This window comes from Gracilinanus agilis, chromosome 1 (assembly GCF_016433145.1).
Source record: "Gracilinanus agilis isolate LMUSP501 chromosome 1, AgileGrace, whole genome shotgun sequence".
Lineage (NCBI taxonomy): Eukaryota > Metazoa > Chordata > Mammalia > Didelphimorphia > Didelphidae > Gracilinanus > Gracilinanus agilis.
In genome coordinates this window covers 684,646,679-684,673,900 of record NC_058130.1, presented here as the reverse complement: position 1 = coordinate 684,673,900, position 27,222 = coordinate 684,646,679, and the positions used below count along the sequence as shown (strand labels likewise).

General features: G+C 40.9%; 1 protein-coding gene across 1 annotated transcript in view; it reads left to right on the top strand.

The window, feature by feature from the left end:
• NDRG1 (N-myc downstream regulated 1) overlaps window positions 1-27,222 on the top strand; it is a 79,367-nt gene that overhangs the window by 20,080 nt on the left and 32,065 nt on the right. The window contains exons 2-4 of the mRNA XM_044669241.1: window positions 2,241-2,319; window positions 5,376-5,411; window positions 24,691-24,796. Coding sequence (XP_044525176.1) covers window positions 2,257-2,319; window positions 5,376-5,411; window positions 24,691-24,796 — 205 coding nt within the window. The 5' untranslated portion in view covers window positions 2,241-2,256. The remainder of the gene's footprint in view (window positions 1-2,240; window positions 2,320-5,375; window positions 5,412-24,690; window positions 24,797-27,222) is intronic.

The window sequence follows — 27,222 nt, the reverse complement described above, 5'->3', positions numbered from 1 at the left end:
CCCCTCTCTTTCTCTCCTTCTCTCTCTCTCTCTCTCTCTCTCTCTCTCTCTCTCTCTCTCTCTCTCTCTCTCACCAGAGAGTTTTCATTTTCACCAACTTCTAGCTGAAATTTAGCAGTTCCTTCATTTGTTTAAATGTTTCATAGGATTCACCAGCCCCCTCAACAAGGAGGTCCATGACACAAAAATGGCTGAGAAACACCTAAAACTTAGGCATCCTCAAGGGCTTAGTTCTCAGTCTCTTTTTCTCTCTCTTCTCTCTGTAGCACTTAGTCAGCATTACAAAATTTGACACCAGATCATATTTGGCATGTCCCACTCAAGCAACAAATTGGACCCTCCAAAACAAAGGTTTAGACGAAAGCGTGTCATAGAGGTCAGTTAATTCTCTAAGAACAAAGTCTGGTAGAAAAGACATTGAAAACGTTGAGGGTGGGAGAGAAGCAGGAAACTTCAGGATTTGGGTGGAATATTTGAATGACATTTATAAATCTCCTTTGGACTTCGTGTAAGTTCTCCTCTAAGGTTTGTTTCAATCATTCATGTGACAGTGGTCAGAGTGATAGCTTGGGATCTATTTCCAGATTACTGGAAGGAAGTCTTAAGTACATAAAGGTAAATGACCATAACAAGATGCTTAGCCTCTCTGAGCCTTGGTTTCTTATTTTGAAAAAGTAAAGAGACTTGGCTTAGATTATTTCTAATGTTCCTTTAGTTCTGAAGCTGTGATCCTATGAATATTTGCAGAGCCCAGTGTCAGGGAGAGGGAGACTTTACCACAGGGAGGTTATGGCCTTTCAGGGAGATGGTGTTTATATGAGCAATTCTGCTTATCTTTTATTGTTCAGCTACATTCAACTCTTGTGGTTATCTTGACATAGATGACTGCTTAGGTTTGTCATTTCCTTTTCTGGCTCGTTTTACAGATGAGAAAACTGAGGCAAACCAGTTTAAGACACTTGCCCAGGATCACACAGCCTATTAAGTGCCCCAGGCCAAAGTTCAGTTTTCCTGATTCTAGGCCCCAATACTCTCTCCATTGCCCTATCTTGCTATTTTAAATTAGTTTAGTTTTGTTTTTTTTTAACTGTTACCTTCCATCTTAGAATCAATACTGTGCATTGGTTCTAAGGCAGAACAGCTGTGAAGACTGGCAATGGAGGTTTACATGACTTGCCCAGGTCATACAGCTAGAAAGTGTCTGAATTAAGATTTGAACCCAGAACCTCCCATTTCCAGGACTGGCTCTCAATCCACTGAGCCACCTTGATGTACCATGTTCTATTAGTTCTAGAACTCAATTGAGGGATCTTGAGAAATAATATTGGGGGGGGGGACCTCTGTTTTCCTACACTGGTCTTCCCTTCTCTCCCTCTCATCTTTAATCCACAAAAATTTCCACATTATGAGTTAACAATGGGCACCTTGGATGCATTGTAGACTCACAGAATGTCAGAGTTGGGGGGGACCCAAGATCATTTAGTCCAGACCTTTCATATTGCAGGTAACATGTGTGGATTGACAGCTGGAAAAGGGACCCCTAGAGACCATCGAATCTAACCTTCTCATTTTATAAATAAGGAAACCATTGGCTGAAGTGATTGAGGACTTGCCTCCGGTCACACGTTTATTAGCAAGTAGCTGGGCTGCTTTGATTTGACCCCAAATCCTGACTCCATCTAAGTCCAGGGTATTTTCCCACAGGGAGAGAAATTGCCTGGCTGTAATGAGCCAGAACCAGAGCTCAGACTTCCTTCCTACCTCTTAGTCTAATGGATATTTAGATACTAATTTGCTGGCCCTGTCTTGTCAATTGAGGTGGGGAGTATGGTGGGCTTGGAATTATGGAGTCTTCAATTAGGTCTCTTTTCCTCAGTAGTCTTAATTTTCTGCAGGGGGAATGTTGTAGGAAAAATTGCATCAATCCTCACAAGAATCTAGTAAGAGAAGGAAGTTATTGTTGTTTGGTCTTTTCAATAGTGTGTGACTCTTCATTACCCTGGTTTGGGTTTTCTTGGCAGAGATCCTAGAGTGGTTTCCCATTTCCTTCTCCAGTTCTTTTTACACATGAGAATTGAGACAAACAGGCTTCAGTGACTTGCCCAGAGTCACACGGTCAGATTTGAATTCAGGAAGCTAGGCACACCACCTACCTGTCCCTATTTGGGCAGGGAGTGGGGGATAAAAGTCTTGGGTAAACATTGCTAACCCTCCCACCTTGCGTTTTCATTTCTTTTCAGGTAACAGTCTGGGACCATGTCTCGAGACCTCCAGGATGTGGATCTTGCGGAGGTGAAGCCTCTGGTGGAGAGAGAGGAGGTAAGAGGAATAAATGTGACCTTTATCCTGGGCTTAGCCTCAGCCTCCAGATCCTAAACTCTTAGCTTTCAGAAAACTCAAAAGATATCCTGCGTGAGAAATTATAAAGTGATTAGAATTGGGCAATGGAGTTCAGAGAACCAAGTATATATTTCCATTTGTTAATTAACCTTTATTTTCTGAGTAAATTTTTTTAAAAGTTCTGTAGAAAAGTGACAAGAGTGCAATTTTTAATCCAGCCAAGTCTTTGAGAAAGTATTTTTTATTCCGTTCTTTTCCTTGTTGCCCAGCACTACTAGTTAGAGGACAGTGGCAATTAATAGTGTCCTGTATAACTGACCTCAAAGTATTATAGCTGAGCTGGAAAAGGGGCTCAGAGATCTATTTCAACTCCTACCCAAAGTATAAATTGCCTCTGCAGCATCCCCAATAATAAATCATTGTCCACTTTTACCTTTCTCCCCTGATTGAACAATTTCTAGTTTTACCTTCTGCTGAATGGAAATCTGCCTCATAATTTCCATCTAATTCTATCGTCTGGGGCCAAGTAGAATGAGCCTAATCCTTCTTCTAGGTGACAAGCCTTTGGATATTTGGAAGTCGCCTCATGCCCCACGCTTCCTTTGACCAAGAAGAACACCCTGAATTCTTCAGTTCATCCTTTTGAGGCATGATCTCTAGCCTAGTCCCCTCACCATCCTGGTTGCCCTCCATTTGGGAAACCAGCTTATCAGTGTCTTAGAACTGTGGCATTCAAGACTTATTTCCACAGTTGATCTTGTAAACCCAAGTGCAGATTTTCATTGAATTTATCCCAACCTCCTCCAGCCCAATAAATTGTTTTCTTTCTATTTCAGTTCCTGTTGCACCTAGTAGAAGTCTTTTGCATCCTGGCCCTGTGGCCATTGCCACTCTTCTTTCTTAGAATTGATACTAAGACAGAAGATAAGGGTTTTTAAAAATGGTGTAGTAGGGGGGCAGCTGGGTAGCTCAGTGGAGTGAGAGTCAGGCCTAGAGACAGGAGGTCCTAGGTTCAAATCTGGCCTCAGACACTTCCCAGCTGTGTGACCCTGGGCAAGTCACTTGACACCCCCATTGCCCACCCTTACCACTCTTCCACCTAGGAGCCAATACACAGAAGTTAAGGGTTTAAAAATGTCTTTAAAAAATGGTGTAGTAGGAGAGCTTCCAGGGGTCACAGCTATCCCAAACTAGATCCTCTTCCTTTTTGGAGCTTCCAAACACAATCCTATCTGGAGGACATGAGCTTTGCTTCTCCTTAGAGTAGATTATTCACTCAACCCCAGGGCCAAAGATGGTGTCTCTGACTCCCTAGCTTAGTGCCTTAAAGTCACTGATCACTAGAGGAACAGACTATGAATGGTTCAGTGGTTCATTGCAACTCATCCAAGGGCCCCACCGTACAATTAGAAATGAATATTGGGGATGAAATAAACACACCTCAGAAACTTTTCCAGTTTGGGTTACAGTTGTTCTTTCTTGGAATGGGAGAGATTTAATGGTTTTAAAGGAAGCTGCTTCCTTAGATTTATCACAGTAGATTCCCTTCTCCCCAATTGTGCCCATTCCCCAACATTCAAAAAAGAATTAAAGTCTGCCTTTAGGCAAAGACCTGACCCATTCTTTCATCACAAGATGCAGCAATTTGAAGGGTAATAATTTTTGCCACTAACCTAATCTCCCAAATAGTGTCATAGGGCACTATTGGCAGAAAGCTATTTTAAATTTTGGCAGAAGGTGAATTTTAAAAAACCTTCATTTTTCTTCACCCTGGTTCTCCCAACTGAGGCCCCATTCCCAGAGTGTAGATTTTGTTATTTCCTCCAAATAATCACTTCCCTCGGGGCTTTGTAAAAATCATTCCCAGAGAAATAGCTCTGCCGAAGTGCTGGCTGATATGAGGGCTTCTTTTCAGAGTTGTGTGCATTTTAAAAACGTAGCTGAGCAGTTAGCAGAGTATGACATCTCTTAGTCACCCATGAGCACAGGAGATAATATTTGTTTAAAAAACAAACAAAACAGCTTGGCACATAGTAGGTGCTGTATAAATACTTGTTTGGCTTGGTGCCTGAAAACAGCTCTTTGAATAGATAGCATTTAAGGTATCCAGGAATTCCATGAATGGTCAGGAGCCCTACTGGATTGCTGGTGGAAGACATTGTTTCCTCCATCCATTGGGATGTTTGTGCCACTTGGACCTCCCTCTGTTCTGAGGGAGGTGGGGGGGAAGGCTGACTCTAACTGACTCTGTGTCAACAGGCATCGGATGTAGCCACCGTTTGGTGTAGCGTTCCTTTGGCCTTCATTGAGGGAATCCTTAAATTGTGGAAGGGCAGGAAGAGAAGGAACAGTAACTTTAGGGTAGTTATATTCTTATTAACTAGAGGGGCCCTCATACAGCCCCTTAGCATTCTGGATGTGGTCCTCATGGTCTCCCCTGATAGGGAAAGCTGCATCAGGGTCTGTATCTGATACTTGTAACAGTTGGCTAGACTTTGCTAGTTTGACCTGTGAAAGAGGGTGGAGTGACATTTTGGAAATCCAAAAAGAATGAATTCCATGTGAATGCAATGGGCACATGTTTTCCTAGGAGATAAGGGCCTAGCTCTTGCCACTCTTCTGTCTTAGAATCGAAACTTTTAAAGAATTGATGTTTTTTGATATCGATATTTAATTGATAATAGAACTTCCAGAGGCATAGCTATCCCAAACTATAGTCCCTTTTTTGAGAGGTTCCAGCTTCACTCCTGTGCATTTCTGTTCATGTGGTTGTTTTTTTTTTAATAACATTTTTTGTTTGATTAAAAAAATTAAAAACCTTCCCTTCTGTTTTAAAATAAATATTGTGTATTGGTTCCAAGGCAGAAGAGTGGTAAGGGCTAGATAATGGTGTGTGGGGGGGGGTTGGGGGTGGGTGTTAAATGACTTGCCTAGGTATCTGAGGCCAGAATTGGAACCCAGCACCTCCTGAGCCACCTAGCTCCTTCTGTGACTGGTGTTTTTAGAGAAAACTGATTATGATCATCTCTTTACAGACCATCAGTGGCCTCCTGCAAGAATTCGATGTTCAGGCAAGTAGAAATGTTTTTTATTTTTTTCCCTCCTCTCTCTTTTCTTTCCCTTCGTTTGAAATTGAACACTATTCAAAACCCCTGCAGGCAGGAGAGAAATCAAACTAAGCTTACTTCCCCACCCAGGGCAAAAAAGTGTCAAATGTTTTGAATATTGTCCAAAGAAATTGAAGTCTTTCTCTAGCTCTTGAAGCAAAATGGGGAAAACATCCTAAGTTGAGAATACTTTTAAAATGGCCCAAAAGGCTGAGTGCTGAAGGAAAGGCACAAAAATGCTTCAGTTCAGGGCTTTTTCTTAGCAGGATAACATGGCTGGAGGGTCTTTATTCTTGGCAACCCCACAGAAAATCAATCTAGAGTGAAACGTTCTGGATTTGTTTGGCCCAGAGTGAAAATCTCTTTCCCCCCTGTGCTGGGATGGTTCTCCAGGACTCACCTCCAAGAACAAGCTGTGTGCAGGACTGGCTTTCTTTCACATGTTTATGAGACCAGGGCAGCAGAAAGGGATGGGCAGGCAGGAATAGTTGAAGAAAAGACACAGATTTCAGATTTTTTTTATTCATTCATTCAATTACTTAATTATTATTATTTTTAAACCCTTCTGTCTTAGAATCAATACTGTGTATTGGTTCCAAGACAGAAGAGTGGTAAGGGCGAGGCAATGGGGGTTAAGTGACTTGTCCAGGGTCACAGGGCTAGAAAGTATCTGAAGTTAAATTTGAACCCAGGACCTCTGTTTCTAGGCCCAGCTTTCTATCCACTGAGCCGCCTAGCTGCCCTCCATATGCTTACTTTCTTTGTATATGGCTCTAGGGAGAATAGATGGATAGGTAGATGATAGAAAGACAGACAGATAAACATTTAATTCCTCACTATGTTCCACATACCATGCTGTGCTGGAAATCCAAGTAAGAGCAAGTAAGACAGACAATCCTTGTCATCAAAGAGTTTTCAGAAGCCCTGGTTATCTCTCCAGGCCAGAAGCACAAATCAGAAGGCGGCTGCCATTTTAAAATAGCCCTAAATTCAGCAGCACTCATAAAAAGCATTGGTCAGCCATGGTTACAGTGTGACCTCAGAGCCTCAGTTTTAACCCTTTGTTTAAAAAAAAATAAAAATGAGGGATGTGACAGCTAGGGGACTTGATGGATAGAGAGCCAGGGTCCTACTAGACTCAGCCTCTCCAGTAAGATAAAAATAAAAAAAGAAGATTTAAATAAAAAAATTATATAACATTTACGATGGGCTAAAAGCTTTACAATGATCTCATTTGATCCTCACAACAACACAATTATTATCCCCATTTTACAGATGAGGAAACTGAGATGAAATGACTTGCTCATGACAAATAACTAATAAGTGTCTGGGGTCAGGTCTTCCTGAAGCTCTGGTCCCACACTCTATCTACTTTGTCTAAGTAGCAGGGACCACAGGCATATATATGCCACCACCCCTTGTGCCACTTGCAGTTTTAAAAGGAATTTAAATAAATATCCCTGGATCACTATGAAGCCACTAAAATGATTGCCACCTCTAAAGGACAAAAGATAGCACTTTTGTTAATGAGTGTCAGTTGGAGGGTGGTCTGCCCCAGAATGCTGATTTGTTTCTCCTGTTTTGAAGTAACTGGGATATAATTTGGTGGAGGTATAGGGAAATGGAAAGAGGGGTGACTTGGCTACTTCATCAGCTGTGTGACTTGGACCTCTCTGGTCTTGACTTCCTTCTTTAAAATGAATGTTTTGGTCTAACTGATTGCTTTTTTATAATTTTATTTTATTATCATAAAACAAACTTCCATATTGGTCATTATTGCACACTCATTCAAAACCAAAACCCCAACATAAAATCATAAATACACTGATATGAAAGACGACTTCAACTGTTCTTTCTCTGGAGATAGATAGCATTCCCAGTCCTAAGTCTTTCAAGATTGTCCCAGATCACAGCATTGCTGAGAGCAGCCAGGTTTTCCCAGTTGAGACTAGCTGATTTCTTTTTCTTTTTTAATTTTTTAATTTAATCGATTAATTAAGAATATTTTTCCATGGTTACATGATTCATGTTCTTTCCCTCCCCCCAACCCCCTCCCATAGCCAACATGCAATTCCACTGGGTTTTACACGTGTCATTGATTCAGACCTATTTCCGTATTATTAATATTTGCATCAGAGTGATCATTTAGAGTCTACATCCCCGATCATATCCCCATTGACCCATGTGATCAAGCAGCTGTTTTTCTTCTGTGTTTCTACAGTACTTTCTCTGGATGTGGATAGTGTTCTTTCTCATAAGTCCCTCAGAAATGTCTTGGATCATTGCATTTATGGAGACTAGCTGATTTCTAAGGGCTCTTCTGGCACTAACATTCTGTGATGCTTTTCCATGTGTGGCATCAGATCTGGTGAATTAGAAGGATGCCCATTGGGGTCCTTTCCTAGCACTTATTTGATCCTAGATGCTTAAAAATTTTAGTCATTTTTATTCTAAGGTTATTCGCCAGATAATATTGACATACTTACATAACAGGGTAGAAACAAAGTATTACAAATAAAATGTAAAATTTTGATTGCATACAACATTTTTATTTTAAAGTCTATAATAAATTTGATGTAGCTTGTAGTTTTCAAAGCTATCGTAATTGACTGAACATCAGAAAATGATGTTCCTTCTGTTGTCTTCATTTAAAAAATGTCAGTGATTCTTAGGCTTTATCTTTTTGTTTTTAAAAATTTTTATCTTTTTAAAAAAGATAAACCCAATGACTTATTTGTTTTTCTACCTTAAGCCTATTCCATACTCTTTTCCTCCTACCTCTCCTTCCCTCCTTTTGGGGAGAAAAAGAAGAAAAACAAAGCCTCTGTAATAACAGATGATTGGCATCTGCAAATCTTATTTTGCATCTTGAGTCCGTCACCTGTCTGTTAAGAGGTAGGGCCTGAGCTGTGGTTTTTCTTAACACAAAGGATATTCTCTAGAAGAACTAGGTCGGCATAGGTGACTGGCCCTGCCTTGACCTTAGTGGTGGACACAGGCCCCTCGGTGGGGCTGTGGGATGCTTGTCTTGCAATCTCACTTCCCCAGGGGCCCTTGGTTGGCTTTAAAGGAATGCAGTCAGACCTGAAGTGCAAGAGGAAGGGCTGTAATTTTATTCAAATTTAGAACACTTTTGGGGGGTTGGGGATGGAGGTGTGAGTACAGGGGAATCACTAGTATCAATGGGAGTGAAGAATGAGATCTGCCTTCCCAATACAGTTTTATCGTGTCTCTTCTCTCTAACCCCAACATTTCAGAACTTTAAGGAGGTATCTGGAAATCTCCCAGTGATCTCTATCCACTTCTTGGGAAATAAGATGACTTCAGAGGGAGACTACAAGGAACTACAGAGATAGATGGGATCCTCAGCCCTTTCCCAAGATGTATGTGGAAGAAGGAAGCAACTTCTTGGTTTTTTTTTTCCTCCGTAGAACAGTGAGGTTTCATATTGTACATCCTTTCTTGCTTCTCTGAATTCCATCATCCCAGGACAGCACAGTCCCATTCATACTTCCTTGTTCTGTTTTGCCAGCCTTGATTAAATCAGTCAGCCAGTCTCGCATCTTCAGAAACCCATTTTGAAGGGTGTTGTCAGGAAGCTCCTTAGCCAACATCTATTCCCCCCCCCCATTTTATAGATGAGGAAATGGGGAGGGAGAGCACTGGGGGTGTGGGGTGGCTGGAAATGTGACAGTAAAAGCGAGCCCTGGATGCAGCCAGATTTCAGAGTCTGGGCCTTTTGGCCACTTAGTAAACTTAAGCTTGGTCAGTTTATAAAATTTTAGAGCTAAGAGGGACCAAGTGGTCATCGTGTCCAGTGCCTTTGCTCTTTTTCAAATGATAAAATTGAGGCTAAATGCCTTCCCCAAATCTCCAGAGGTAATAGGGGATGAAGGTGCGATTTGAGCCTATTTGCTCTGACCCCCAGTTCTAGACCTTTTTCCTCATTGACTCTCCAGATGAATTACACAGTTATTTAGGGCCTGAAGGAGAAGGGCCTCGATTTGCTAATTCAATTCCCTTTACACAGTGCCTTAAATATATGTTTTATTGATGAATCTTTTTAAACACTTCTCAATCAAGACTGCCCTCTGGTCTCCCATTTAGAATCCTTACTTATCAGTTAAACAGAACAGATCAATACATTGACTGTGTCTGGAAACATGTCTCATTCCTCACTTATAGTTTATCACCCCGTTACTGAGAGGCAGTGGGGTGGCATTAGGAAGACCCAAGTTCAAATCTGGCCTCAGACACTTATTAGTGGTGTGACCATGGGCAAATCATTTAATCCTGTTTGCCTCAGTTTTCTAGTCTATAAAATGATCTGGAGAAGGAAATGACAAACCCCTCTAGTATCTGCCCAGAAAACCCCATATTACATCACAGTGAGTTAGTCCCAACTGGAAACAGCTGAGGGGCAGGGATGAAACTTCCTCAATAGTCATGAGTGGTTTCCAGGGCCACTTTAAAGGATACCACCTGTAGTGTCTGGGATGCTAGGATTTACCCTGAGAAGGATCCTTTGAGGGATCTTCTATCTAACTCCCTCTTATCTCCATTTTACAAAGGCAGTGAGAAAAGGAAGAATAATGCTAATGAAGGAGGAGATTAAATTTATTAAATGCCTACTAGATGCCAAGAGCTTTGCCAATAATCTCTTTAATTTTGAAGCTCAAAACAATCTTGTGAGGTAGAGGCTACTATTATCCCATTTTATAATGAAAGGAAACTGAGGCAGAAAGTTTAAGTGACCTGCCCAGGAATCTCACAGAGCCAGATTTTTGAAGTCTCAGCTCTATCCACTGTACCACCCATGCCCATGATCATGGAGCTTGTAAATGTGTCGGGTGGGATATGAACTGTGGGCTATCCACATTTCAAGTTCTCCCCTGCATCGATGAGAGTGAAAGGGATAGGGATTCTTTTGTCCATCTTTCCAGCCAGCTCTCTTCTCTCCTTGTCTATTTTCTGACCTGCTATCTTCCCTTTTCTCTCCCACTTAAAGGAAAGTCACTGAACTTTGACAAAAAATTAAAGGTGCCCTCTGCGTCAGTGGGTTTGATCGTGGTCATTAGGCAAGGGCGGTAGGTACAGTGAGAGTTGTTGTAGCCCTGCCTGGAACATTTATACATCATCCAAGAAAAATTGCCAATTGGCTAGGTCCCCGAGACCCTCTGGGGACCAGGACCCTGTGAACATTCAGCAATAGTGGGGCTTGGCACAGCCTTGGGCTGTTAAGGAGTTAGCATGGCCTGTAGTCCTCTTAGACTTCATCTCCTTCAGGCATCCTTTACTCTCTGCTGAAGATTTCTCCTGTGACATTCATTAGTCCCTCATAGCTCCCTGCATTCCCAGGCTGGCAGCCCTTTTCCTAAGAAGTGAAATAAGATGCTTCCAAGTGTCTACCCAGGTGAGGCAGGTCAAGTCAAGAAGCCTTTTTATCTTCCCTAGATGAATTTTTAAAATTAACTAATTTAGTTATTTAGAATATTTTTCCATGGTTACATGATTCATGTTCTTTCCCTCCCTCAGCTGACGAGGAATTCCGCTGTGGGTTTTACCTATATCATTGTTCAAAATCTATTTCGATATTATTAATATTTGCACTAGAATGATCCTTTCAAGTCAAAATCCCCAATCATATTGCCATCAAATTGTGATTAATCATATGTTTTTCTTCTCTCGAAGAATCTAGAAAGGACATCTCATTTCCTTTTTTTTTTGATGAGGCTAAGATGAAAGAACAGATATTTTAAAATCATGAATTCTTAAGGCCAGGATGGGCCCAGATGTGTTTATGCTCCTTTTTCTTTATGGAAAACACAAAGGGATCATGCAAGTTTTATATATTTAAATATATATATATTTATATATATATTATACACACCCATACATGTAGATATAATTTTTAAACCCTTACTTTCTGTCTTAGAATCAATACGAAATATTGGTTCTAAGGCAGAAGAGAGGAAAGGTTAGGCAATGTGGGTTAAGTGACTTGCCCATGGTCACAGAGCTAGGAAATGTCTGTGGCTAGATTTGAACCCAGAACCTGGCATCTCTAAGCCTGGCTCTCTATCCACTGAGCCACCTAGCTAATCCCAATAAATTAGATTTGAATTTATTTTGTTGTGAAGTTTTTGTTCAACAGTGATGATAATGTTAATGATAACTAGCAATTCTGTTGCACTCTAGGATTTGCAAAGTGCTTTATAGTTACTTAACCCCCCATTTGCCTACTCCTTACTGCTCTTCTGCCTTGCAACCAATACTGAGTAGAAGGTAAGGATCTTTAAAAGAAATTATCACCACATAGGAGGGTGAAATTAGGGGAAACACTTTCAAAAGAAATGCTTTCCAAACCAGAAAAATGTAATGTGGTGGATGTGGATTTTTTTAAAATCAAAGCCCAGGTTCTCAGGATGGAGAGATACTGGGATCAGACCAGGGGGTTTGCCTTTTTTGTGTCTGACCTGTTGGAGCCTACCGAATCCTATTCAGGATAATATTTGTTGCCCACGTTCATAACTGAAGGAAATGATGTTTTACTTAGAAGTTAGTGAAAATAAAGAGTCTTTCCCCATAGAGCTTCAACCCACTCCTTAGAAACCTGTCCATGAACTGGTCCAAACCCCCAATCAGGTGAAAAACTCTCCTGTGTTAGGTTATAGCACAGTGCTTGGCATGTAACATTCAATTCAGAAAATATTTGCTTCTCTGGGTACAGCTTTGTGTTAGATGCTGAGGATCCAAAAGCAAATACATGTGTCTCTGCTTTCAGGAGCTCCTGAGAATAATAAAGGTGTTCAGTAAATATTTGAATGAATAAATGAATGCATGTCCCGGTAGCTGGGCGCGTGAGATGTGAGAAATAGGCTTGTCATGGGAAATTCTTGTATTCTTGGTTCCCTGCTACTGGGGACGAGAGAGCTTAATTACATCTATCCCGCCATCTCCCTCCCCCAGCCCCACTCCGTGCAGCACCTCATTGAATCCCATCCAACTAGATGAGAGAGTCTGTCCATGTTCAGCCTTCAGCTTGAGGACTTCAAGGATCCTGTCATGCATGAATTAGAAAGCAAGATGTGCTCCAAAGAAGGAGGATTTAATTTAGAAGATTGCTTGGGACTTACCAAGTCATCTCCCCTGCAGGGGAGATAGGAAGAAAGGTCAAGTTCCTTTCAAGTTGTCAGCACTGAAGCCTGATCAGACTCCATTAAACTGGATAGATCCCATTCTTGGGTAGGGGCTTCACCTTTTCAGATTGTAACCCCTTCATGCTTTCCCAATCCTGTACAAATTTCAACTTTGTATTTCCATAAATCCTTCATCTAGATTAGCTAGTTAATAAGAAGTAGTAGCATGCATAGGGCAGCTAGTTGGTACAGTGGATAGACTGCCAAGCCTGGACTCAGGAAGACTCATATTCCTATATTCAAATCCAGTCTCAGATACTTCCTACCCAGGTGACCCTGGGCAAGTCATTTTATCCTGTTTACCTCAGTTTCCTCATCTGTAAAATGAACTAGAGAAGGAAATGGGAAACCACACCCATATTTTTGCTAAGAAAACCCCAAATGGGGTCATAAATAGTTGGACATGACTGAAATGACCCAACAACAACATGATATTTATACAGTGCTTTAAGATTTGCAAAGAACTTTTACAGGGTTATCCCTTTTTAACTCTGGCAGGCCCTACTAGCCATGCCTGAAAGGCTTTGAGTATAGACTCTATTGACATTAACCTTGGCAGCTAGGTGCTCCATAACCACGTTTTACAAATGAGGAAACGAAGGTAGACAGAAGTTAGGTGACTTCCCCTAGAGTCTCATGACTAGTCATTGTTAAAGGCAGGATTTGGACTTGGGTCTTTCTTATTCAAAGTGGTTCTGAACCAATTAAATTGCCCGATGGTTCAACTACAGCATTTTACCATAATGGGGTTACCAGTTTGGGCAGCCCATCATTCACTGTTTCTCCTTTCTCTAACACCTTTTCCCTTCATATATAACTTTGATATTCTCACACTTCTTCACACACCCTCAGCCTTTTGTGAATGAGCTGTAGCCCATCTAGACTCAAGACTTTGCCATTCCCTTTAGCCCACTTGTAATTTCTACCGATGTATTCTGCCAGGGAGCCTTGGAATCTCCTGATCTCTGAAAAATCAGCATATTTAGACAGGGCTGGCCTGAGGTTGACCTTTCCTCTGTTCATGAAAAACCTAGGCAACTGAATTAGGGTAAACATATTACAAGGAGACATATTTATCCTTCAACCTCCTTGAAAACCGACTGTTGATGCTTCTAACTGAATAATTGGTAACAAGCCAGCCTAATCTCTTAAGAAAAAGAGCATCTTGACTTGTCCCTTTTATGAACCTTTAAAAACAAAAAGCACACATTTAATTTAATTAAAATTTGATCACATAAGACTTTTCTGTCTGACCTGCCTCAAATTATTTCCAAGCTCCAGCTTTTACTTTCATGAATAAAATCTTTGACTTCTGTGGACTAAAGCAGAGTGATACCGTTACCTGTCTTCTGATGCTTCTTTGTGGCACGGAGGTGAGCCTGGGTTCTCAGTGGCTGTGCTAATGAAAGCAAAAAAGGCCTCATGTTTGGAACCAGCAAGGGCTGTCATCTGAAGCCAGCCCAGCAGTTTGGAGAAGCTCATCCCCTGTGTGGCTTCTGAAATTTTTGGCTTCAACTATGAAATTAGAGAGAGGTTACTGTCTTGTCAAGGAAGTAACCGCAGTGATGAAATTACTTACACCTGAGTATTTAAGTCGATTAAGTCTTTCCTGGAAGGACATATTGAAGTCAGCTCTCTCTATTTGGCCACTGGCCAGTGTCTGGTTGTAGGGCTTCCAGGAGCTGCTGACATTTTAGGAAAAGACCCAGAAAGAGATCTGACCAAATGCTACTTTTTCATCATCTTTGAAGTGTATGTTGTGTCTCAGTTTACTGCCTGCATGATCCTGGGCAGGCCACTTCTTTGTACAGGATTGAAGTTTCCTGACTTTCCAAATGAAGAATTGGACAAAGGTGTTTCTGACATAAATTTTACTCATGTAATCTTGAGAACCCAAGCTCACTTCCATACCACCATGAGGCACTGGGTTTGGGAAGATTCTCTTCCTGGCATAAAGGCACTCAACAAACAGCTCCTAAGAGCTATCACGAACAAATGGCTAGTAAGCTAAAATGTATAGAGAGCCTTTACAATTTATAAAATTTTTTGCATTCATTATTTTATTTGGTACTCTCATTCTAAATAAAAATCCATGCTATTCGTGATGATGATAATAGCTAAGTATTCTTTTTAAACTCTTAACTTCTTTTTTAGAACTTGTCCTTTACCACTTTAAGGCAGAAGAGTGGTAAAGGCTAAGCCATGGGGCTAAGCAAAAATAAATGACTTGCTCAGGATCATGTAGCTACGAAGTGTTTGAGGCTACATTTGAAGCCCAGGACCTCTCGTCTTTGGGCCTGGCTTTCCATCTGTTGAGCCATCAAGCTGTCCCCAATAACTAACATTTATATGGGGGCATAGTTAGTAGAGTTTAGGATTTGGAGTCAGGAAGGCTCATTTTCCTGAGTTCATATATGGCCTCAGGCACTCACTATGTGTGTACTGTACATAGCACTGGCTGTGTGACTTTGGGTGAGTCACTTAACCCTGTTTGCCTCAGTTTCTTTATCTGTAAAATGAGCAACATTTTGAAATGAGTAAAAGGAGAAGGGAATGGCAAACCAGTCCATTATCTGTGCCAAGAAAACCCCAAATGGAGTCATGAAGAGTCAGACATGACTGAAATGACTGAAAAACAATAAAATATAGTAGGATAGGAAGGGACCTTGACAGGACTGTACTGGTTCTCTATTTGGGGACATAATAAGTGAAAAGTAGATATAGAGAGGAAAGGCTAAGAGGTGTCACCTGGAGAGAATCATACTTTTGTGCTCTCCAGAGGAAAGGTAGCTGAATGAGGAGAAAAGCCAGGTTACGGAGGTTCAAGAAGGCATGTTTCAAGTAACTGGAGGCCAAGGGTCTCCCCACTCCCCAAGCCTTACCCCTTGACTCTCTTATTCAGAACCCCAAATTAGAAAAGCCCAAGGAAGGATGTGAAACATTTGGCCAGGTGACAATGAGTCACCTCTTCCAGTGTTGTCTCTTGTCCTTGGGAATTCCAGCTTTCTCAGAACTACAAAGGGATGTAGCCAGTTAGCATTAAGTCATCACTTACTATACTATAGTCTCTGTTTGGGAATTCCAGATTTCTCTCTGTGTGATTTATCCCACTCCAGAGAATGTCAGAGACAGTAACAAGCTTAGAGACTACAGAATCACAGACATGACTGGAAAATGACCGATGGAACAACATTTACATAGGATCTACTGAAGAATGTTGAATGTTAGACCTAGAAAGGACCCTACAATACTTGGTGAACACAAGAGTAGTGACTTGTTTCAGAATGAATTGATTGACTGAACTCAAAGAATAATTTTTAATGGATCAGCTTTAACCTGGAGGGAAAATCTAAGTTGACCCCAAAGATCTGTCCTTATCCTTGATGTTCAACATACATATCAGTGATTTGGTTGAAGATACGGCAGGTAACATAGAGCCTGGATACATTTTAGATGATAATGGTCCAAAAAGGGACTAGCAAACAGAGACAATTGGTTGAATTTAAATATGTTGAAGTTTAGCAGAGATTCCCATCTGATGTTGCTTAGTTAGGGATCTCTGTGACTTGCTTCCCGCTCTCCTGATTATTGGGCAACAACCCTGTCCTTGGTTTCATTAAAATAATTTATTTACCCATTAGGATATTAATTCCCTATTAGAACCCTCTGAATCCCAGTGCCTCATGGTGGCATCAAAGTGAGCTTGGGTTCTCCAGATTAGATCTAAGCGGGGAAGGAATTGCATATGGGTGTATTGATGGATTTGTATGCGTGTCATCTGGGGAGCCAGCCTAGCTAAGTTTGGAGAGTCTTAGAACAAGAGGTTGGCCAATAGTGACAACATTTTTATGAAGACGACTCAGAAGTCCTGTCTACTCCTGAATGGGAGGATGGGGCCTGTTTGTTATCTCGATGGCAGCAGAGAAAGGATGCGTTCTATGTTGTGATCTGTGTTCATGGGGTCAAAGGGCTGTGTTTTGTATTGATAGGGATATTGGCCACATGTGAAATCACAGTCATGGAAATACTGGATCACAGAACCAGAGGAGACCTTAGTGGTACATTAAAAGGATGAGCATTATCTAGAACAATGTATGTCAGTAGCAGATTGAATATACAGTAGCCCCATGAAATAATCTTCTGTGTTTATCAGATCCTTAGGAAAGCCTACTTTCCTATGGCATGTTGGCTTCTAAAAAATGTAAGGCAAGAAAAACATTAAACAAAACATGTTTAATATTATCATTATTAAATATTAACATTATTATTATGAAATAACACTAATTTGGGGGCCTGGGTTCATTTTTCCAAACCTGATTAGTTTGAGGTTTGCAAAAGACTGAGATGAGTAGGGTTGAAGGGAAGGAGATTACTTTCCATTCCATAGACTGAGATCCTGTTTAGTTGTTGTCACCTTCTTTGTTTGTTTGTTTGTGTGCGTAACTGAATTAACATCAGCTATCCTAGAAAAGAGTCAAGTCATTGGGCATGTATTAAGTACTTACTTTGTACCAAGTATTACACTAAGTCTTGGGAATACAAATTAAAAAACAGTTCCCCTGCCCTGAAGGAGCTTACATTCTAATAGCAGAAGACAACTCATCAAAGAAAGCTAAAAATTTTAAGAGAGGGGACATGGTAGGGAGGGTCTGGAGAGCAATGTAGACATGGCTGGCCTGGGAATCCACTTTAAAATGGGGTTCTGGGAAGAACCAGACAGTGAGAGGAGGAAGAGGGGGCATATGCAAGAGCGGAGGGTACTTCCAGTGTGAAAGGTCTGATGGGCATTGTTCATTTTGGCATGATAGAGAGTGGCTAGAACCAGGCAAGAGAGCAGCCTGGCATCAATACTGGTCCAACAATTCCTTCCCAGTGAATGGACCTTTCCTCTTAAGATCCCCCAGTAGTAGTCGCCATGGTGGTGGTAGAAAGAGACCTTTTGCTTTGTTGGAGGAGTTTTTAAGTAAACATGATGGAGGAGAGGGCGATTTAGAATCTCTTCAGATGAGTGTGGGCTTATTTTTTTTTAAGTTTTCTTTTGGGGATTTGTTTTACAAAAGGGAAATTTTACTCTGGCCCTCACTCCTCATTCCACGTCCTCCCGTCTCAGTCCCATGTTCTACCCCATACAAACTTAACAGAACAGCCAATGTTTTCAAGTGTTCCAGTCAACCACAGACCTTGTGGGGTTTTTGTGGCCAGTTTTCCTAAGGGGCCATGAGGGCTGTGAGCCAGCCATGGGGTGAAATGACAGGAAAGGAAATTCTGTCTTTTATTTCTCAGCCACCCTCACAGTAGCCTGGATGCAGACATGCCTTCTGGCCAAAGAAAGGCAGCTCTTGGGAATTGACTGGACGGATGCATGAGGTTAGAGGTCATAGGAAGTTTGGGAAGCATCCCTATTAGAGGGTCTGGTGCAGATAGCTTTGGAGCAGGAGGCAGGGGCCCTTCACAGGGAGCTGGCATTGATGCTCCGGGCTTCTAGGCTTACGTGTGTTGTTTTTCTTGTTAAATGGGAGGGGGTTGTCATTGTTGAGACTCCCTTAATTTGAACAAGGTTGTTTTTAGTTTTTATACATGTACAGCTTAGGAACTACAAAGTATATAGCTTTTATTAGATATTATGAGGCTTCATTTGGGATAATTAGTATGAGAACATAGTGAAAAGTTTACTGCACACCGCAGAGAGCCATAGGACATGAGAATGGGGAAGGAGCCCTGAGATTATTTCTAATAACTAGTACCTAAAAAAAGAACCCTTCCACAAAATTCCTAGCCATCAGGAGCTGGGTCACTCAAAGACCTAATCATGAGGAACTCACTACTTCATACAGAGGAGCTTGTCAAGCAGCATTCTGTGGACATTTATGAAGTCTCTCAGATATATGAGGCCATTGTCCTAAACCCTTGAGAAATCGATGTCTTAGACGGGGTCCTTCCCTGGCTGCAAAGAACCGAATGTTTAGTTAAAGGGCCAAGCCAATGTACACACATAATTCTGACACATAATAAATAAACACAAGGATGTGAGTGAGACCTTGAATGCCAGTTTGGGAAAGGAAAAGATTATTTTTAACTCAAGATAAAGGAAGGTTTTCCTTAGGACTTTTGGTCTGTGATCTTCAAGAAAATTCTGCTACCTCTGGTTTCCTTTGTAATCCCATGCATTTTATTATATGCATTTAAAAATATTTGGAGAAGAGGACCATACTTTTCACCAGGCTACATTGGAAAGAGAAGGGGGAAGAAGTTGTTAAGTTATCCCTGTCCTAGGAGGTGAATTTGGAGATGGTTCTTGAATAGCAAAAATAGGATTCAACCGGGAGAGTCCAAGACTCTTTGTAATAGAACAAAAATCCCGCAAGGACAGGGGCTGTACCATAGTTTGTAGTTGAATTACCCAGGGCTTAGTATAGTGCTCTGAACACAGTTAGCATTTAATAAATGTTTTTGATCATTAATTCATAGGGAAAGGTGGAGTGAGGAAAAGTGAGAAGGTAGGACACCAAGAATTATCTTCTAAGGATAGACCAAAATTAGTTTTACTTTATATGGAGAAGGCATTTAGTGTAAGTAAGAAGGCAAAGTGATATGGAGGGGTCAGACTGTTGAGGACTTTAAAGAATAGCTAGAATTTTTCAAAGAATAGCTGCTGTTTATATGGCACTTCAAGATTTAAAAAGTGCTTTGTCAATATTGTGTTGCTTTAATACCAAACCTGGGAAGTAGGTGGTATTATATATGATCTCCATTTTTCAGATGGGAAAACTGAGTCTGAATGTTATAGGGTTTTTCTTTGAACATTTCTCTATTTGCTTACTTTGGGTCTGAGGGAGTTGTTCTTTTTTGTTGTATAGAATCACAAAATCCTAAAGCAGAAAGAGGAAATATTCAAGATAATCTAGCCTGACTCATGTAATAGAGAGGAGCTGAAATTTAGATTTGTTGTCATTTTAGATGTGGCTGATTCTTTGTGACCCTATCTGAGGTTTTCTTGCCAAAAATCCTGGAGTGGTTTGCCATTTCCTTCTCTGGTTCATTTTATAGATGAGGACACTGAGACAAGCAGGGGCTAAGTGACTTGTTTAGGGTCACATAGCTAATAAGAGTCTTAGGCTAGATTTGAACTCATGAAGTTAAGACTTCCTGATGCCAGGCCTGGTGCTCTATTCACTTTGCCTCCTTGTTGCCCTAGTTTTCCTACAATGTTCAGTTCATTGTCCCTTCTCATCCTTGTGCCACGTCTGTTCCTATAGCTTCCATAGAAGATCCACTTACCACACGTTTTAAGGCTTTGACAATTCTAGGGACACAAGCATTTAGATGGTGCTTTAAGGTTTGCAAAATGGCTTTACAAATATCATTTCATTTGATCCTCACAATAACCCTGGGAGGGGTAAATCCTAAAATCCCCGTTTTACAGATGAACAGACTGAAGCAGACTGGCATTTCAATGACATGCTATGGGCTATATAATGACTGTCTAAATCAAAATTTGGACCCAGGAATTTTCTTGTCTCGCAAATAGGGTCGTGAAAAGTTGGACATGAAAGAAATGACTGAATCACTTCTTGCTTTTGGGTCTAGCTCTCTTATTTACCTTGCCACATTGCCACTTTTTGTGATGTCCATCTTTTTATGGGGCTTTTTTTTTTTTTTGGAGCTTTTAATGCGGACCATTAATATAGCCATGGTATAAAGGAGAGACTATGGGGCAGGTGGTGGGGAATAAGTGATTTGACTCAGTTTAACAAATCTTTATTGAACACCAACAGAGCAAGACACTGTGCCTAGGCATTTGGGATACAAAGGAAGAGCCCCCAAAGAGCTTACATTCTAATTATTTCCCTAAGTATGATACTGGTCAAGTACATATGAGAAAGGCAGTGTGGCATTACAGGCTCAGGAGGAGCTGGGCTGGATCCTGACCCTTGTTAGTTCTGTAACAATCGACTGGATATGTGGGATTTGTCTTTTAAGTCACAGCTCTGACTGAATCTATGATTCCTTATTGAAGGAAGAAATATTTCCCCCTGCCCTCATGTCTCCTTGTATGTACCCCCTTATTTATACAAGTTCCTTTTTTTTTTCTTCCTAGAGGTGGGGAAAAGGATAGAAAAGATATATATGTTTTTCTCTTTTCTCTAAACTTTATTTCCAGTCTTTGACAAAGGAGTTAAATAAGACGATTAAATTTCTGCCTTTGAAATTATTCTGTCATATGTCTAATTGGAATATCTTAGGGATCTAGTCCTAAGTCCCCTTAATTATCAGAAGAAGAAACAGACTCTAAGAAGTGAAGTAAAGTGACTTGTCCAAGTACTCCCCAAACTAGTGTCAGACTCCCTCCCTAGTTCTGGATTTCTCTAAATCTTTTGTTTGTGCCATTCTCCCCTCCCCTATGGAAGGGCAGGATTTGCTTCTTGAATAATAGTAGATGATGTTCACTGGATGACAAAAGGCACTCCAGGAGAAGAGAGATGATTATGAGGTCAGGGTGTTAGAAAACCTACATAAAGGTCAGAGTAAAGATTATCTTTGGGACCCTAGTAAAGCCTCTCAATCTTAGACTCAGTTTCCTTACTTATAAAGTGGGAATGATTTGGCTGTGTCCTGTAAATTTTGCTGTATTGTCTCCTCATTGTCCTTATCTTTAATGAAATCTGCACTTGTTTCTATGATTTGTTATTTGACTCACCCGTTTTGAAGAATTAGATTATTTAGTTTCCAATTGGTTTTTAATTTGCCTTTCCATGAATCCTTATTGATTATAATTTTTATTGCATTATGGGAAGTTTTTATGCCCTTAAAGTGGGATGATAATAACTACGTTTCCCAACTCATAGAAAGTGCATTATAAACTGTGAAGTACTGTATTTTCAATTTTTGAAATTCATTGGATTCCACTTGTCACCTTGACACTACAATGAAACAAAAGAAAAATTGAGTGGAATGTTATCAGCATCATCAATATGCCTAAATTCTAAGTTCTCACCATGGATCACACTGGGCTTATCATTGTCTGTTCCTTTGGGTGTGGAGGTTGGGAGAAGGAATCTGTCAAATCTACTTTTCCTTTGGAGACAAAGACAAAGGAGTGTGTTGTGTCTCTGATTTCTTTCTCTTCCTCCCCAAACATGAATAAATTCATGATTGAGTCAATGGTCAGTTCTCAGGGTTGAGTTTTGGATGCAGCTATGTGACCATGTCTTTGGTAATGGTTCTTAGCCCTGATTTTCGGAACAGTGATTGGTCATTCAATTGTTAACACATCCCTAATATGTGGTGAGCACTAGGGGATACAGAGACAAACATGAGTCGCTAACCTACCCTTGAAGAACTTACCATCTAGTCATAGAGTGATACTATGTACATATATAGGTCGAATATTCCTTTGAGGCTCCCCAGAGTTCAGATGACTTATGTCAGGTACAAGGTAATACTTGAAGAAGAATATTAACTTTCTGTCTTAGAATCAATACTGAGTAGTGGTTCTAAGGCAAAAAAGCAGTAAGGGCTAGGCAGTTGGGATTAAGTAACTTGCCCAGGGTCACACAGAGAAGGAAGTGTTTGAGGTCAGATTTGAACTCGGGTCTCAAGAGAATATATACTTAAAATCTCAGTTCCTAAACTTCTACTGGTGGTGCTTACCTTTTAGTATTCAGCCAAAGGATGCAATTAACTCAAAACCAAAGCATTTACTAAAAATGGCACAAGAAATTAGCAGTAGACTATGTCCCACATAAACTTGGGACATGCCTTCCCACAAGTTTATCCAGTTTTGATGGAGTGGACACACAAGGGGTCATGAATATGAGTAGGGAACCTGTGGTTAAGGCATATATGAGGAAGAATTATTTTTAGTGCTATAGGGCTGTTCCCACTGAGTTTGATCTTGGAGGCATTCCTGGACCCTGCTCCCCCTCTTGTTTAGAATACAGTCCCCTTTTCAACCTTCTTAGGTTAAATTCAGTCTCCTAAGGGAAATCTTTTCTCGTATTGCCTTCCTCTTTTTAATTTTTAAATCCTTATCTTCTGTCTTAGAGTCAATACTAAATATTGGTTCCAAGGCAGAGGAGTGGTAAGGGCTAGGCAATGGAGGTTAAGTGACTTGCCCAGGGTCACACTGTCAGGAAGTGTTTGAGGCCAGATTTGAACCCAGAACCTACTGTTTCTAGGCCTGGCTCTCAATCCACTGAGCCACCTTGCTGTCCTTTCTTCATAGTAACTCACTTGTGTACATATTGTTAAGTCCCTCCCCTTCACACAATAAATTAAGTTTGAGGAAAAGGAACATTTTTTTGGGTTTCTTTAGCCCCAGCATCTGGCCCAGGGCATTTACTACTCATAGTATATGCTTAATAAATGTTGGAATTAAATTGAGTTAGAATCAGAAGAGGACTTTAGTGATCATCTAGTCTGACATCCCCATTGTAAAGTTAAGAAACTAAGCCACATTTTGGTTTTTCTTACAAAGGTTGGAACCAAACCCTCCAGAGTTAAAAATGCTCTTTAGTGTGGCCTTATGTTCTATTTTTGGATGGAGATATCCTACACATCTGCAGGAGGGAGGGTTCTTGGAAGTCAGGAAACAATGGAGAATATCATGGTCCAACACTGGGCTCATTGTGCCAGCATCTGGCTCAGAACCATGACAGGGTGTGCTGGGCCCAGCCTAGAAATTGACAGTGTAACTTGGGTGATGTGTCGCCCATAGGTGGCTGCCTGATCAATCAGTTAAGCCAGTGCCTTCTCTCTCAGTGACCTCCAATGTACTCTACTTACCTTGTATTGTCCATAGTTACTGGTATTCTGTTTCCCCTCTTTGAATGTAAGCTCCAGGAGGGCAAGGACCATTCCTTCTCTCTTAGAATCAACAGTGTGTATTGGTTCTGAGACTGAAGAGCAATAAGGACTAGGTAGTGGGGTTAAGTGACTTTCCCAGGGTCACCCAGCTAGGAAGTGTCTGAGGCCAGATTTGAAAAGGGACCCATGTGTTTGCCTGTTTTTGTATCTAGCAAATAGTAAGTCTGATTTACTAATAAAGGAAGAAGAACATAGTTTAGGGAAGAAGGATAGTCAACCTGACCCTGATAATCACAAGGATCAGGAAGATGTAACATTGGTACAATTGATATGGTAGAAATGGCTATTTTGACCGAGCAATCTGAGATTAAAAACCCAAAATAGTTACTGATGGTGATGATGATGGTACAAGGCAGTATGGTATGGCCGAATGAATAGTGGATTTATTTTCAGAACACATGAGATATAGTCCCCAACATGGCATGGTAAACAGTGTTGAATCTAAAATGGAAAGACTTAGGCTTATAGCTCGACTATGCAGTCACCTATGTGACTTTGAGCAATGAATCATTCAGGAAGTTTGTATTAAATATCTGGCATTCAGAGATAAAAATGAAACAATCCTTGTCTTCAAGGTGCACACATGCACATACATACATACATTCTCATTATACCAAATAAATACAAAGAAATGGGGGGGGGGTTCCAATAACTGCTAAGAGAAGGCAAGGAAGACCTCATGGGAAAAATGGTGCTTGCATTGAACTTCGAGGGAAACCAAGGATCCCAGAGAGAGGTGAAGATGAAGAGGGAATCAGTTCACCTTTCTGAGCCTTAGTGTCCTTATCTGTAAAATGAGGGGACTTGACTAGCTGACCCTAACATCTTTCCCAGCGCTAGATCTATGATCCTGTGATTGAAGTAAGACCCAAGACTGGTTCTGAGATAAAGCTCTGGCCGGAAAGGCAGGACAATCTAAAGAATGACACCAGAAGATTGTGGGTGACTCAACTGGGTGGGATACATGGCATTGATCACAATTGTTGCCATTTTGCACAGTGAGAAAAACTGAGTCCCTTGGGTAGAGAATAGATTTCTATTTGTTCTTTGTGTGGGCAAAGAATGTGGAAGTGTTTTTTAGGACTCAGCTAACAGCAGCCCAAACTGCCTGGTTCAGGAGTAAGTGGAGACACATGAACTCTTAGTGAAAAGTATTTTATGTGTTCTTCTTCCCACAGGAACAGGACATTGAGACTTTACATGGTTCTGTCCATGTCACTGTATGTGGAACCCCGAAAGGAAACCGTCCGGTCATCCTCACGTATCATGACATTGGCATGAATCGTAAGTTGCCCAGCCAGTCTCTTAGAGAACAGAAAAGATGTTAGGCTGTGTTGAGAGGTGATCAGCTGCTTTGGTGAGAGCAAGCCATAGGAGAGGCAGTGGGATATGGGAGGGTAGGGGGAAGCCATTGATTTGGTATCCATTAAGAGGTTTGAGTTGTGAGAATTTATTTTTCATATACTATATTCATTCCTATATACTAGGGAGAATTACTGTGTATTCCTGTGTCTGGGATCTGGGTCAGAGATCCTATCCAGTCTGCTGCTTTTTGTATTTTCTTTGTCCTTGGCAATCCCAAGGAAAAGTCTTCCTTTTTAACAGAATTTGGTTAATGAAGAGGAGACAAGGATTCTTTTCTAGCGTTATCTATCTGACCTGACCACCTGTGGGGATGGGGAGAGGTGGATAGGTTGATGGACCAACTCTTTTATCACCAATCAAAGATGTCTTGAGAAGGTCAAGGGGAGGGAGCTGATTGATGAGCTCCTAAAAATCTTTATTAATTAGGCTTCCTGATCTAGCTCAGGTCGCCTCTGGTTTTGAGAGCATGGAGACAGTCCTCTCACTTAAATAGCAGTTGTGAAGCTGGCCTAACCAATAAAGCTGATCTAATAATACATTTATCTTCTTACTTCAAATTCAATCTCTGGAGATAGTTTTAATTTAACAGTTTTAGTTTGTTTCTTTTTCTTGCCTTTTTTTTTAAAACCCTTACCTTCAGTCTTGGAGATAATACTGTGTATTGGCTCCAAGGCAGAAGAGTGGTAAGGGCTAGGCAATGGGGGTCAAGTGACTTGCCCAGGGTCACACAGCTAGGGAGTCTCTGAGGCCAGATTTGAACCTAGGACTTCCCGTCTCTAGGCCTGGCTCTCTCAATCCACTGAGCCACCTAGCTGCCCCCTAGTTTATGTTTCTTGCTACACCATGAGTCTCAAATTTCTTATCTATAAAATGAACAACTAACCCTCCTTAGGGTTCACTCTGACTGTAAATCCTATGATCCTGTTGAATGTCTTTATTTCTCTCTGAGCACTGATCTTTAGGAAGGATACTGATGAGCTAGAGAGGGCAATCAGAATGATGAGGGGGACTGGAGATCCTGTCCTGAAAATCAGTAAAAGAAACTGAGGATATTTAGTTTAGAGAAAAAGAGGTAAAATGAAAGCATTATGCCTGCTTTCAGATTTTTTAAAGGGCTGTTTTGGGGAAGAAAGATTAATTTTGTTATTTTTCTTGATCTTGGAATAGTGGGTTTAGAGTTGCAAGGAGGCAGATTGGGCTTGATATCAAGAACACCATTTTTTTTTAACTAGAGCTTGTCCACAAGATGGTCAGAGATGTTGTAAAGGGGGAGGGTAGGGCTTCTTCATATTCTTTCGGGGGGTCAGATTAGATGACCTCTGAGGGCCCTTCCAACTTTGAGAGATGCTGTGATTGTGAGAATCTGAGGACTCTTTCTTATTCATGTGTACCTCCTCACTAAGGAGAGTGGAATAAGAGGAAGTCTCGGTGTTTACTCTGCTGCCGAGCCTTCTTTCTAAATCTGATCTTCTTAGAATAGCAGTGCCACAGATGGTGTGGCTTAGAATTCCTGGTATTCTGTATTGAATTGTCTGTTTCATCCTTCATGGTCGCCATATTGGGAGTACAATAAACCCTCTGTCCTCTGCTGGTGTTCCAATGCAGCTCAATAGATAACTTATTAATATTAAAATAATAATCGCCATTTGTGATGTTGCTTTAACTAACCTTCATTGTTGCCACACAGTAATCTTATTGGGGCAATACAACTATCCCCATCTCAGAAATGAGGAAAATGAAGTCCAAAGAAATTTGAGCTTAAGGACCATCTAGCAAACATGAAAGCTGAACTGGGATGATAAACCAAATTGAGCCTTTTTTCCATTATACCATTTGTTATTCACTTGTTTCAGACATGACTGACCTCTTTTCTTGGCAAAGATACTGAAGTGGTTTGTTATTTTCAAATGCTAGGTTAATCAGTTCTGTTGTTCACCCATTTCAATCATTTATGACTCTTTGTCACCCTGTGTTCTTGACAGGCACGAAAGTGGCTCCCCATTTCCTTCTCCAGTTCATTTTACACATGTGGAAACTGAGGCAGAGGGTTAAGTTAGTGTCTGAGGCCAGATTTGAAATCAAGAATATGAGTGATTCTAAGCCTGTTGTTCTGTGCACTGATCTGCCTAGTTGCCCCTGTTACACCATACTACAGACACAGGCCCCCAAACCCTAGTCTACAAGTTGCTGATATAAGGGGGCGCACAATAGGCATCTATAATTTCTGGTTACAGTGGGGGTTCTTACTACCCATTTTGTGCCATGGAGCCCAGTCTGGTAAAGCTAGACCCTCTGCTCAGAATGATGTTTAAAAAAAATATTTAAAGGAAGTGTTAATAAAGATG